Here is a 14,409-nt window from a genome sequence, read left to right as displayed (position 1 = left end):
GGAGAGCATATGTGTGAAGTGTGTGTGTGTGTGGGGGGGGCACTACTGACTCCTTAGAAAGCCACCTTTGAATAAAAGCAGAGGCTTTCACTTAGGTTGTATTTAGGGGAGTAGGATGGGAGGTGACAGGCTCTATGCCATGCCTTGGAGTATCTTCCCATTTTGTCTTGGATGGAAGAGCATGGAATATTTTTCCCCAACCCATTTCATATATATATTTAAAATTTTGAGATAATTGTGGTAGATTCACATGCAGGTGTACGAAATAATACAGAGACATCCCATGCACCTGTCACCCAGTTTCCCCCAGTGTGGACAAGATCACAACCTGAACATTGACATTGATACAATCCATCCACCTTATTCAGATTTTACCAGTTTTATATGCATGCATTTGTGTGTGTGCATGCACGTGTGTGTGTTGTGCACCCTTTATTTTTCTGAAAGCGGCTTTCTCGCCTGCTGGAGACCGGGCAGAAGGCAGTCTGAACTATCTCTACACAAGAGTTGGCTCCCACAGGCATCGGTACATGCATATAGATATAGATATAGATAGATATAGATATAGATATAGATGATATATAGATATATAGATATAGATAGGTAGATATAGATATAGATAGATATAGATAGATATAGATATATAGATATAGATATCTTGAACACAGTAGGTGCCCAACAATCGTCTTCATAAACACTTGAACTTGTATGTCAGTGCGTGCAAGAAGGGAGAGCAACGTTTTAAAGTAAAACCTAGCCTGAAGCATTGAATATTTTAGAGGCAAAAAGTTGACTATTTGCCCCCACAATTTTGAATTAGTTCGCTGGCTAATTGCTCCAAAGCTATTCTGATCACAAGCTTCGGTCGCGGAAGGGCAGTTTTTGAGGTTCACTCCCCATTCTGGAAGGGGCTCACAGAGCCCCCGGAGCTCCTCCCACCCCTACCTCCACTTTCACCCCTTTCTTCCCTGGGACTGGACTGTTTCACCCCGTCTCCAGGCAACCGCCAGGCGCGAGGCGGGACGTCATTTCCTGAAGAGCCCGCGGGGGAGGGGGTGAGAGAGGGGGAGGGGCAAGGGGCGGGGCCGAGGCTGGGCCGGCGGCGGCGACGGCGTCGGAACTCGCGGAAGATCGGCCCCGGGCGGCTCAACAGTTCGCAAAGTCCGGGTTCGCGGCCGCGCGGCTCGGTCTGCGCCCGGGCGGTGCAGGGCGCGGGGGTCCCCGGGCTGCTGCATCCCGGGGCTGCCCTGGACATGCCCCGCACCCCCTGCCGGACGCCCGCGCGGCTCCACCGGCTGCCATTCGTGGGGCTCTGGGACTAGAGCGCCCCCCACCCCAACTTATGACTTTGGGGTCCCCCAGCCCGAAAGGAACGGGCGGCCTGGCTGGGGGAACCCCGGGCATGGTGTGACGGGGAGGACAGCTTTGCTGCGCCCCCCACTCCATCCACCCGTCGTCTCTGTGCCCTGCAGAATGTAGCTGTTCTCTCTGCGTCCCCCACCCCGGACTCCAGCCGCAGTCTCCGCGACCTCCGGGCTCCAGCCGCCAACCCCTTGTCACCCCGGGTCCCGTCGCCGTCTCCGCGTCCTCTGGATTCCAGCCGCCGTCTCTGCACCCCGCCGACTCCAGTTTCCCGACCCCTTCTGTCTTCGCGCGCCGGGGACTTCGGCAGCGGTCTCCGCGATACCCCTAGGATTTGGACACTTTCTACGCCCCCAAACCCAGTCTCCAGCCGCCGTCTCTGCGTCTCCAGGGACCCAGCCCCTGCCTCAGCGCCCTCCGCTCCGCCCTCAAACCCAGACTTCAGCCACGATCTCCGCGCTCCCGGGGATTCAGCTGTCGCGCCGGCGCTGGCGAGGGCAGCAGCTGCCCCACCGCGCGCCCGGAGTGCACCCGGGCCTCGGCGGGGAGATGAACGCGCAGCTGGACGGTCTGTCGGTGAGCTCGTCCTCCACCGGCTCGCTGGGCTCGGCGGCCGGGGCTGGCAGCCGAGGGGCCGCGGGGCTGCGACTGCTGTCTGCCAACGTGCGCCAGCTGCACCAGGCGCTGACGGCGCTGCTAAGCGAGGCGGAGCGGGAGCAGTTCACGCACTGCCTGAACGCTTACCACGCGCGCCGCAACGTCTTCGACCTGGTGAGCACCCTGCGTGTGCTGCTGGACAGCCCTGTCAAGCGGCGCCTGCTGCCCATGCTGCGTCTGGTCATACCGCGCTCTGACCAGCTGCTCTTCGACCAGTACACCGCCGAGGGCCTCTACCTGCCCGCCACCGCCCCCTACAGGCAACCCGCCTGGGGCGGCCCCGACGGCGCGGGCCTGGGGGAGGTGCGCCTGGTGAGCCTACGACGCGCCAAAGCCCACGAGGGCTTGGGCTTCAGCATCCGCGGGGGCTCGGAGCATGGCGTGGGCATCTATGTATCGCTGGTGGAGCCCGGCTCTCTGGCTGAGAAGGAAGGGCTGCGAATCGGGGACCAGATTCTTCGTGTTAACGACAAGTCCCTGTCCCGGGTGACTCATGCTGAGGCCGTCAAGGTAGGGCTCTGGTTTGAGGATGAGTTCAAGGCAGAGTGATGCAGCTACTCATGGTGGCAGTAGCTCCGTGCTGTGTGTCCTTAGGCAAATCATATGACCTTTCTGGGCTCCATTTCTTCAAAGTGTTTCTGTAAAACAGGAGCATCTAGTTTATTGAGCAAATAGATGCCAGGCACTGGGGATATAGTGATGGGCAAAGCAGGCATGGACCCTGCCTTTGTTAGGCATAAAGGCTAGTAGTGTGTGGGAGACACACATTATTAAATACTTGGGCGAATAGATGATCGCAAAGTATAAAAGTGGCTGTGGATTCTTATGAACATTAAAAAAGAGAAGGTTTCTGCTTGGCATATGGATAGTAATCAGTGAGTGTCCTCTGCTTCTGCTGTTGTTATTCTCATTATTCCGTAGGATTTTGCCCCAGAAAGTTTTGTTAGCTCCAAGTGGCCCGAGGAGGCTGTTCTGGTCATCCACAGAGCTCTGGCCCGACCCTGCTGTTCATGGACCAGGCTGTGTATCCCAGGATAAAGCACTTGTCCTCTCAGAACCTCTCGTTCTCTACTTGGGAAATGAGGCAACAGGACCAGATAAGTGTCCCTAACCTTGTTGGACATGAAGCCGCTGCCTAAATGTCAAAAACAAATCCCGCATTCCCTTGAGAGTAGTTGTACTTTTTGTGTCTGTTAATTGAGAAAAATAACCTTATGACAACAAGCTCCTAGGAATTGTGTTGTCTAAATCACTAGAAACTGTGTTGTCTAAAGGAATCTGCGTGTTTGCTAATCTCACACCCAGGGCTATTGCAAACCAGTTGGAATATGAGATGAATAATGTTGGTCTATGTGTGGATTCAAGGTTCCCTTGCACACACACATACACACACACACACACACACACACACACACGACCTTTGTGTTCAAGAAGTGAAGAGTTTTGGGGAAAAGGAAAGTGCTTCTGCGGGGAAAATGCTTCCTAGGGTTTGGGCCTGCTGATGACCCAGCTTCTCACCAGCCCACCCCTTGCCTCTGCTTCCGGTCTTCTCAGTGCAGGTGTTTTGAACTCCATTCGAGGGCCTGCTGGCTGCTGGGAAACTCTTAGGCAGCAAAGGTCCACCGCTGCTTCCTGTGTGTTATTCAGTAACCTATGGCCAGGTGTGTCTTGGGCTCACTTCCTGACTGTTCTCCTAGGACATGTCCATCTCATCTATGACCTTGGCTTCCCTTATTTGCTTCCTAGCCAACCTGCCCCTGGGGAAGGCCCTTGAGGATTTTGGAAACATATTTGCTGTTTCTGGAAAAAGGCTGATTGGCTTATATTGTTGGAAGGAGTGATGTTGCAGTGCACAGCGGTCCTTGTGGGTTTCCATGCACCCATATTTTCTCTGTCTCATCCTACCCACATCAATCTTTTCCCTTTGACTGACATTCCATATATTTATTTTAAAAAAAAAATCCATTAGCCTTTGTCCCTAAAAGGTCTGGAGTTCCCAAATGATAAATTTATACTTGAAAGATACTTGAACCAAAAGGTCATTTATAAACGTGGATTCAATTTTAGTGACCATTTGAAAAACAGAAAGACTTGGGTAACTTAATCATCGCAAGGTGATAGACTTTGAGAAGTCCTCAAGTAACCCGGACATTAAAAACGCAGACTCTCCCTTCAAATCACCCCCAGACTCAGTCATGCCTATAAGGCTGGAGCTGCTTGACTGAGAGTTTCAGTTCAGCCCTCTCACATCTCGGGGAGGACACTCTGCACCTTCTGCCTGAACCTCCCTGAACTACTCCAAGGTGCTGTTAATTCTGTGACTTCTCAGCAGTACCAGGTCTTACTTACTCTTGTTGCTTCCCGAGGAAAACCTAAGTTCCCCATGGCATGGTTTTTGAAGCCCCAGAACTAATCCCTGCCAGAGGGAGAGGTTGATAGGAGCAGAAACTGTCCTTGGATGTGTGGGAGCCTGTATGAGCTGAGCAGCCCCCTTTGTCCCCGTCACTTTTCCTCCAGACGTGTCTGCTAAAGCAGAATGAGCTTCTACTTAGGGGTGCCCCTCTTCCAGCCAGCGCCAGACACATAACCTGCCCAGAATGCTTCCCTTTTGACCCTTCAGAAGCAACAGGCAAAATGAGTGCTGCTTTGTGTCACCTTAACTCCAGGGAGAAAGGGGGACAGGCTTCCTGTGGTGGAATTTAAAACGGAGGAGGAGGCGGAACCTGTCTCTGTGGCCTGCACTAGCGCCTCTGGGTTGCAGGATGGGCAGGCAGTCTCAGGGACAGTGGAGAAGAACACCTGGCACTTGACACATTTCCACAAAATTAAGGATATTCAGTCCCTTAACTGAAAGCCAAAAGAGGCCTGACTTCTCTACCAAGTGCAGACTGCCCTTAACCAGCATTTCCGCTCCCAGCCCCTCTTTTTCTTTCTCTCCCAGTCCCTCTTTATAAACCACAGTGCTCTAGGGCATGGTGTCAGGGGTTTTAAGGTGCAGTTAGTTACATTCCTATGAACTGAACTTCAACTTCATTGAAATGTCACCAGTTTTTCTGCTTATATGCTTTTTCTGTTCCAGGACACCACATTGCATTTAGTAGAAGACATGTTTTCTTTTCCTCAATTTTATTTATTTATAGTCATCCATCTGTATCCATGGGGGATTGGGTCCAGAACACCCACCACCCCCAAAACATACCCTTAGGTGATATGCAACATTACATTAGTAATATTAGTTTCAGGTGTACAATATAGTGGTAGGGTGTTTTTATACCTTGCAATGTGCTCACACCACCACTAATTCTAGTAATCATGTCTCCGTGGAAACTTACCACAGTATTAACTGTATATTTCCCTTCCCCGTTTTCACCCATCCCCCACCCCCACCCTTCTGGTAACCATTCTGTTGGTCTCTGTTCCTATGAGTCTGTTTTTTTTACCTGTGAGTTCTGCATCTGAGGATACAGAGGGCTGACCATGTTTGTTGTTTATTTTGCTTCCTCCCCCCAGCTTTATTAAGGTATCCCTGAATAATAAAAATTTGATGTATTTAAGGTATACATGTGATGATTTGACATACCTATACATTGTAAGGTGATTACCATAATCAAGCTAATTGACGTAGCCATCACCTCACAGTTATTTTATTTTTGCGCTAAAAACGCTTAGATGTACTCCCTTAGCAAATTTCCAAGTATGTAGCACAGAGTTGTTAGCTGTTGTCACCTTGCTGTGCATTAGAACTTCTTCGTCCTACAACTGAAAGTCTGTACCCTCTGACCAGCATTGGCCCCTGTCCCGCAGCCCCCACCCCTTGGCAACCACCCTTTTAGTCTCTGCTTCTGTGAGTTTGACTTTTTCAGATTCCATATATAAGTGAGATCTTGTCTTTATGTGTTTGGCTTATTTCACTTCGTATAATGCCCCCCCCCCAGCTTTATCCATGCTGTCACAAATGGCAGGATTTCCTTTTTTATGGCTGAATAATATTCTTGTGTGTCTGGGCGTGTGGGTGTGTGCGCGCGCCACACTTTCTCCATTCATCTGTCAGTAGACACTTAGGTTGTTTCCATGTTTTAGCTATTAAGGAGATGTGTTCAATCTTAAAATCTTTATTTTTCTTCCGCAGGTAGGAAAAGGGGGAAAAGATCTTCTGAGCTTCCCAAAGGAGAGATTGTGTGTGTGTAATAAAAAGAAAATTAAATTTTAGGAATCAAGAGACTTAACAGTTTGTGAGTCAGAGAGGTTCTCCTCCTTCCAGTCAGTGAACAGAGTACATTGAACATACAAAGTGTTTGCACTTCTCTCTCTGACAAGTCAAACATCCATTGTTACCCAGAGCAGTTCAGTGAGCATTTTACCCTCTGTCCAGTGGGGGGCCCATCCCTCTCTTGAAGCTTGTTTGCTAAATCAGCAGTGTTAGGTCCAGATAAGGCAAGCCAGCTACTATTTGCAATTATGTTGAAACGTTTGATTTTTGAAAACTCTATCTTGAATGAACAGGAGCCAAACCAATAATAATAAAAAATGAGATCTTTCAAAGGTTTTCAGCCAAAAGTGCTTAATAAATTGGCTAAGGAGTCCACAGACCAGGGACGCTGCATTGGGTTCTGCCACATGCTTGCCGTGTGACCTTGGGTCAGTCACTGACCCTCTTTGTGTCCCAGGATGGGTGGGCAAGGGGCTTCCCAAGGCCCCTTCCAGCTCAGACAGTCTGATTTGTTTAGTAAGTGCTGTATAGAATGTGTTTAGAATGTCTAATGTGATGTTTTCTTGTTCTTTTGGAATTGCTTTCGCTTAAGGCAGAGTTAGGAAAGTTGGCTAAGGATTGAGAGATGAAAATCTTGGCACTCTGTGTCGCATCCTACTAAATCAGGAAATTGACGGGTTACGCACTGTACTGACGAGAACTTGACTGCTGTCCGTCGACCCAAGAACACCGACCCTGCTGCCATTCCAGAATAAATGAGAAAATGACAGTAGGATTGTGGCATGCACAACACTACCCTGGGAGCACTCAAAATCACATTCACTTACCCGCTTGCTTTCCGAGTCCCTGATTCTGCAGGTAGCAGGGAGCAGAACATGGGGTATTTAGGGTGCTGCTGGAATGTATATACGTATGGGTGTGTTTCATCTCGGTAGGAATTAAACGGCTTCATTAGTCTCTGCGTCCCCCTGGGTACATCCAAGGTGCGTGTTAGAATTTGAAACATTCCAGCAGTCAAAAACAGTGACCAGCCTTTTTTACTTAGAGGTAACACACCCTCCCTTCCTTTGCATAAAAACCTGGGAAGAATCTGTCCATATTAATCTAAACCATTGTGTTTGGCCTGGCATGTTCTAAATGACACATTTGTGATTTTCCCATTGTGTATGGCTAGCGGAAGCCATTACAAATCATTACCACTTCCAACTTTGTGTCTGAAACACAGCTTCTCCCTCTGGTGTCATTCCTGTATTCCAATTTGGAAAGCATGGGTAATACGTTCATGGGTGTGCACAGACTTTCCTGGGCCCTGCACTCTTGCTTGGGTCCTGTGGGTCCTGCCAGCAGTGACACATTGAAAGCTCACTATTAATAAACCCTTTCTTGAATAGATGCTAGGTGCTGGATCTAGAGTATGACGCAGTACATTGAGAGGGTCCATTTTTTAAATTTAGTCTTGTCTGTTTGGCTCACGCTGATCCTGAAGGTTTCAGAAAATGATGGTACCTACCATGTTTCCTCGACAATAAGACCTAGCAGGACAATCGGCTCTAATGCATCTTTTGGAGCAAAAATTAATATAAGACTGGGTATTATATTATATAAGACCCTATATTATATAATACTATATTATATTACATTATATTATTTCCAGTCTTATATTATCATAAAATAAGTCCAGATCTTATATTAATTTTTGCTCCAAAAGACCCATTAGAGCTGATTGTCCGGCTAGGTCTTATTTTTGGGGAAACACAGTATGCAAGACAAAAATCCTTTCAACTGGTGATTTACTGTTCAAGTCAAAGAAGCATTTTGTAGGATAGAAGGGAATGCCTTTATTTTTTAAGAATTGATATTTTTATAGTAGAAGATGCCTGCCTCCTGACTTGAAGCTGGGCATGAAAGAGATATAGAATCACTCCAGCGCTAGCTTCTGGTTTTTCTGTCGTCCCCAACCCCCTTCTGACAAACCCAGCATTGTTTATTACCTGCCATGGAGTCATCATTTGGATGGCGCTGCAAAGATAAGTATGATCCTTTAACCCAGGACCAATTGGATTTTGTGTGTGCTGTCACTTCCCACCTCCGCCTCCCTTCAGCCTCACAGCACACAGCCAGTACACACCTGTCAAGTGCATGCCAGCCCCTCAAATGCTTGTTTGTTCATGCTTACAGCACATGTGCAACTCCGAGTCATCCTCCCTCTGCCCTGCAAAGGGCTTTGCACTGAAGCAGACGTCCATGGGGGATTAGGCTCCAGCTGGTTTTCTAGTAAGGTTCTTTGATGGCCTGGCCTGTAAGTCCACTGCTCAGGGATCCCAGACTAGTTAGTACCCAGCAAGGACCAGAGACTCTGATTAGAGGGAATGGCATTGAAATGGCTGGAGGTCGATGGAGGCTGAAATACAAAATTTTCAAAACCAATCCTTTTTATTATTTTTTTAACCCCAAGCAAGAAGCTGATGTTAACACTAAGCTTCCGCCGACTTCTAATTTTGCTCTAAGGTGGGGGCTGCCTTTTAGATTCCTGTGCTGCAGATGTTTCCATTTTGCTTTTATAGCACAGCAGGTGGAAAGGGTGCAAGGAGCAGGAATCAGACTCTCCATTTGTTTCCCGGGTACCTCTGGTGCCAGCTGCAGGAGGTGGTACAATGAGGCCAGTGCACATGTGTTTGAACATTGCTTTCCTGGAACTCTATTGTGAAGAGAGGAGGCTGACGTTAGTGAGTACCTACTATGTGCCATGTGCTTTTGCCCTCCCAGGGGACGCAGAGAGGTGCTCAGGGAGGTGAAATGGACTAGCCCAGGTCCACTATTGGGATTAGGAACTAGGTGGCCTTTCTGCCTTACCCTCTATGGGAACCCAGCGCTACGGTTATGTAGCCGGCCTCCTGGAAGACTATGCCAGCTTCCTGCTGGAGGGTAGGCAGGCGTCACCTTTTGTGCCAGATATCTCGGGGCCTTTTAAGAACCATTCAAAGGCTTCATTTTACTAAGTGGGGAGTCTGATGCCCACACATCAAGGGAAAGTGGCATGTGTTAGCCTGTGGTCATGCAGAACCATTTAACCACACTGCTCTGAGCAGTACCACAGCCAGGCCCGAGGCTGGTACTTGGAAGTCAGAGTTGAATGATACATGTCCCTGCCCTCGGGGAACCATTGGGGGAGGGGGGCACGTGGACCCACTCATAGCCACAGGTCACACAGTGTTTTAAGTGCTGTGACATCTGCATACCTCTGCAGCCCTGCCTCCCTCTTCGAAACAGCACCCCTCATCCCCACCCCACCCCACCCCTCCTGCTTCAATTTTCTTCAGTGCACTTGCCTAAAGGGATGTTTCACTGTTTGTTTTCCCCACTGCAAATAAGCTCTGAGAACCGAGATTTTATCTGCATTGCTCACTCACATACCTCAATACCTCCACAGTGCTGGGCACAGTGTAGGTGCTTTAATTAATAAATAAATAATTCCTGAATGAATGGAATGATCCTGCTCCCAAGGCAGTGCTAGTGAGTTCAGAATGCCCTAGTTCCTGCGTGTGATATCGGGAGCAAGTCTGTGTGTTGCAATGTAGTAGGTGCTGGATAGAAAATTGGGGAACGCCAGAGGCTTTAGTGTATACTTTACCATGAAGCTGGCTGTGTGGCTATGTGGGCATATCACGTAACATTTCTGAACCTCAGTCTTTGGGGCTGTGAAATGGGCATTGCTGCCTCCCGCCTGTCTCCTTCCTGGGGTGGCTGAGGTGATCAGATGATTTAATAGGTGTAAAAAATTTGGTAAATAGGAAACCCTCTACTACGACAGCTGACCCTTGAACAATGTCGCTTGCACTGCACAGATCCACTTATGGATGGATTTTGTTCCAGTTGACCCATGACGTTTAAACCAGCGTTGTTCAAGAGTTAATGGGAGGTTGGGATCCAAGTATGTGGAGAGCCGGCTTAAGTTATACTTAGATTTTCAAATGCACGGTGTCAGCGCCCCTACCCCTGCGTTGTTTTAGGGTCAACTGTATTTTAGTGAAAGGCCTTTAAAAATATGTGCTCTGTGCCTGGGTGGGCAACAGCTTTCCTCATCCTCTGCAGTGAAACTCTACCCTATGAGACCTCTTTGGTTATTTCATTTGTCACTTCGCTCTTAATTTGAAAGCCACATTTCCAGAAATGGGTTATTTACCAAGCCTGACTGTGCCTGTGATTCCAAAATAGAATCATTTATTCTATTTTGAAGCAATCAATGAACCAAGTTTGGGTGAGGTATAGCTTCTGGCTTTTTGTTTTTCAAAGCAACAACAACGCTGTTCAGATTTCAAGAAGCCCCAACATTTCAGGTGAAGGCCACGTTCCTGCTAATCAGTTGTATGTTTAAGAGCTGCTTTATTCTCTACCAAGAATGCATAAATGGGCTTATTTTTTCTTCTTTTCCAGCCCCCGCCCCCTTTGAGAATTTGTGTTTCTTCTGCTGAATTGGCTGTGGTTTTGCTTCAGCTGGCAGCCAGTTTTGTAGTTCTGTTTCCTCTCTACCTGAGTTTTCGTAATATCAGCATCCTCTCAACTTTGAATGCAAAGCAACTACCGTGTTTCCCCGAAAATAAGACCTAGCCGGACAATCAGTTCTAATGCATTTTTTGGAGCAAAAATTAATATAAGACCCGGTATTATATTATATTATATTATATTATATTATATTATATTATATTATATTATAGACCAGGTCTTATATTGCGTAAGACCCGGTATTACATTATTTTATATTATGTTATGTTATGTTATATATTATATCACATATCACATCACATCACATTGTATTATATTGAAGACCTGGTCTTATAGTAAAATAAGACCGGGTCTTATGTTAATATTTGCTCCAAAAGGTGCATTAGAGCTGATGGTCCGGCTGGGTCTTATTTTCGGGGAAACACGGTATCTGAGCCTCCACAAACAAGTCCTAAGATGTCCTCTTTACTTCTGAAGCTGCAGGCTACAGGGAGGAACACAGAGAAGTGACATCAAAAGGGATATTCCCAAATGCCTAGGTGTTGGGGCCTTAGAGGTAGTGATTCACAAATGCAACTCGCCTGAAACTTAATAAGACCCCAGGCAAATCTTGACCACCCCAGGTCTGGGAAGCGCTGCCTGCCTTTAGAATCCTCTCCCTTCCCCCATTTATCCACATAGACTTGACCAGAGAAGCAGGCCAACGCTGTCCCTGTCCTTAGCTGATCTGGAGTAGGATTCCAGATGTGCAAGGTCAGCTGGTACATTGGAGAATCAAGGAAAGGGAGGTCTGTACCCAAGAGGTTAGAGATGGCTTTTCGCGATGGACCTGGGGTCATCTGACAGTGTCCTTAGCTGTAACCTGGAGCAGCTCCCTTTGCTTCTCTGTGTCTCAGACTCCTGTACCCTTGATTCTACCCCATAGTCCTCACAAACGGTCCTTGTTGCCATTGTACATCCAAAGTTTAAAAACCACGGCCGCGGAAGTGCCGCTGCAAGAATTGTCATGAAAAATGTTATTGACTGCATTCGTTTGGCTTTGAAAATCTTCGGTTGTGCCTGCTTAGTTGGGGATAAAAAAATAAAGTGCCATTAGAAGAAACACTGGGACTTGGGGCCCTCCTGATTCGTCATAGAGATTTGAATTGCAGAGTCATTTACTAAATGTAGTTGATATTCCCACGTTGACAATTTCTTTAAAAATGTCTCCTATCTGGAATTTGGCTTCTGCATGGTCGTTTCACAGCAGTAATCAAGCCCAGGGGTGGGATGGAATTGTATGTCCTGACCGACCGCGGATGGAATTGTATGTCCTGACCGACCGCCCTTAAAAATATGAGAAAGCAAGACAGATCCGTGGCACAGAGGCCAGTGTGTGACAGCGTTATCCCTGACCGGCTGCTTCCTGAACCGTGTTTCCAGCATCCTTCCCTGATGAGCTTGCTCCCCAGGGGCCCTGGATGAGGGAGAGAGAAAGCCATTTGCAGAAGTAATTAATGCAGGTGGAAGCAGTGGTTTCACAACATGGGCATCTGCACTTCAAAGTCCTGTAGTTTGTTTGAACCACATCTGAAATGGTATGCCAGCCTTCATTAAGAGGTTCCTGATTAAGAAAAGGAAAGTGGTCCAGCTTTCAGAAATTGACGTCCATGTAGTAGGGAAGTCCTGAGGAGGTGGGGATTCTTTTGCCATTTCCATCCTTCTGAGGATGAGGGTGTGACGTCCTCTGTTATATCTGGACCTAGCGTGACCTTTATCCTTTTTCTCCATCCTTTTCTTTTGCCTCCCTCATCTTTCTCCCTAGGGACCCCAAGCCTTTCCCAGAGTTCTCCCAACTCACCTAATCCTCTCCTGCTTCCAAGAGTCCTTCCAATCCTGAGATTGTAAGTCTACTGGGAAGGTTAAGATGTTCCGATGGCCCTCAGATTCCTTCCTCACTGCCCCCAAGTATCAGTATCTTCACCCATCTTCTTGCTGTTACTGTCTCTGAACAGGATCTGTGCCTCCTTTGAGTGTCTTTATTTTTTTATTTCTCTTTTCAACTCTTGTCCAGTCTTAGAAACAATCTTTAGTTTCACTGGAAGTCCTAGTTCATGGCTGACCCTCTGATGACACTCTCCTCTCGCCTTCCAGTCGTGGACATTTCCCAAGTTAGTAGTCTTGCCCTGCTCCTCTTCTCTGTGGTCTCCCCACCGGGGAGATGATGCGCTTAGACCAGGGGTATCCAAACTTTTCTCAACATTTTTCACCAAGGGCCATATGCGGTAAAATACACAGCCAGGCCACTCACTCGAGGTGAAGTATGTATTGCCTCACCTGGTTTATTTAAGTAAACTAAATATATTTTTGGAATTTGCTGCGGGCCAATTAACAATGGATCATGGGCCGCAGTTGGCCCGCGGGCCGCAGTTTGGACACCACTGGCGTAGACCCTCCAGGCTTGACCTCTCCCCAGCATGTCTCAGAAATCACTTGCCTCCTCCCCACTGCTGCCACTTTCCACTACAGTGGCCGTCTCACTCTCTTTGTCTCTCTTCTTGCTCATCTGCCCACCAGTCCATTCAGCACCCTGGCGGCAGGACTAACTTTCTAAATGTGTATCTGATCAAACCACGCCACGCCTAATGCTTTGCACTGGAGCTGGGGGCCTGCAGGGCCGAGGCTGAGCCCCTTAACCTGATGTTCGGGCTGCCCATAATCTGATCCCTGTTAACCCACAGAATGCCCTTTTCTGTCCACACTTGGCCAGACCAGCAACACACCGTTCTCTGAAATAAGGCTTTATTTCTCTGCGCCTGTAGATACCCATAGCCCCTGTGGGGTTCGGCCCCAATGCAAGCTCCCAGCAAATGTGCCCTCATGCCCACAGATGGGGGCAGCTGGAATCCTCCTTCCCCTCAGCTCCCCCAGTGTGGTGGCCTGCTTCACTCTGTCAGGATGCAGGTAATACATGTCCTCGTGTTTTCTTGGGTTACTCTTTGGACGATGATAACGTTTGTACTGAGGGCTGACAATGAGCCAGACACCATTTTCAGTACCCTATGTATAAAAACTCGTTTAAATCTCTCGACAACCCTATCAGGTTTGAGGTAGGGGCTGCTTTTGTCGCTTCATTTTACAAAATTGCAAAGAGTTAGTCCTTTGCCTGTTGTCACAAAGATGGAAAGTGGCCAAGGTTTTGTTGACCTGAGGGAATGTGTCCCTCCCTCCAACAACCAGAGAGAGGTGACATGTCACAGCGCTGGAGCCTGGGCCCTGAAGACAGACACTGTCTGGTGTTTGAAGCCCTGCTCTGCCACTTTGTACCTGTGGTGTCTTAAACAAACCTCGTAACCTCTCTGATTCTCAGATTGCTCATCAATGAAATTATAAGGACAATAATAGTCAAGTGACAGGCAAGTTACTTTGAATTTCTTCATCTGTAAAGTGGGGATACTGGTGGCCATATAGGTAACGTGTTAAAGCACTGGGTGATCTGTTAACCTGAACATTGACTCAATACCACTATGTCCAAACCACTGTGTTGGGGTCGGTTTTCCTCCTGGACGACGCTCTTCCTGGTATAAAATGCATAACACACAAGATGCTTATGATACTGAGCACACTAATAAACGTGGCCAGCAGGAAGGGTCTTTGTGCCCCCAGAAGCTCTGTTAGGGCTTCGTGTGAATCCCTTT

At 48.0% G+C, this 14,409-nt stretch overlaps 1 protein-coding gene across 6 annotated transcripts in view; it reads left to right on the top strand.

The window, feature by feature from the left end:
• The first annotated feature begins 1,079 nt into the window (after positions 1–1,079).
• The window catches only part of WHRN (whirlin), an 83,224-nt gene continuing 69,894 nt past the window's right edge, over positions 1,080–14,409 (top strand). For all 6 annotated transcript variants that reach the window (XM_081065153.1, XM_081065152.1, XM_081065151.1 and 3 more), the window contains exon 1: positions 1,080–2,529. In XM_081065153.1, coding sequence (XP_080921279.1) covers positions 1,912–2,529 — 618 coding nt within the window. In that variant the 5' untranslated portion in view covers positions 1,080–1,911. The remainder of the gene's footprint in view (positions 2,530–14,409) is intronic.

The sequence above is a fragment of the Rhinolophus hipposideros genome, assembly GCF_964194185.1.
Source record: "Rhinolophus hipposideros genome assembly, chromosome: 11".
Taxonomy (NCBI): domain Eukaryota; kingdom Metazoa; phylum Chordata; class Mammalia; order Chiroptera; family Rhinolophidae; genus Rhinolophus; species Rhinolophus hipposideros.
The sequence above is the reverse complement of the archived record's forward strand: the minus strand, read 5'-3'. Positions and strand labels throughout refer to the sequence as shown.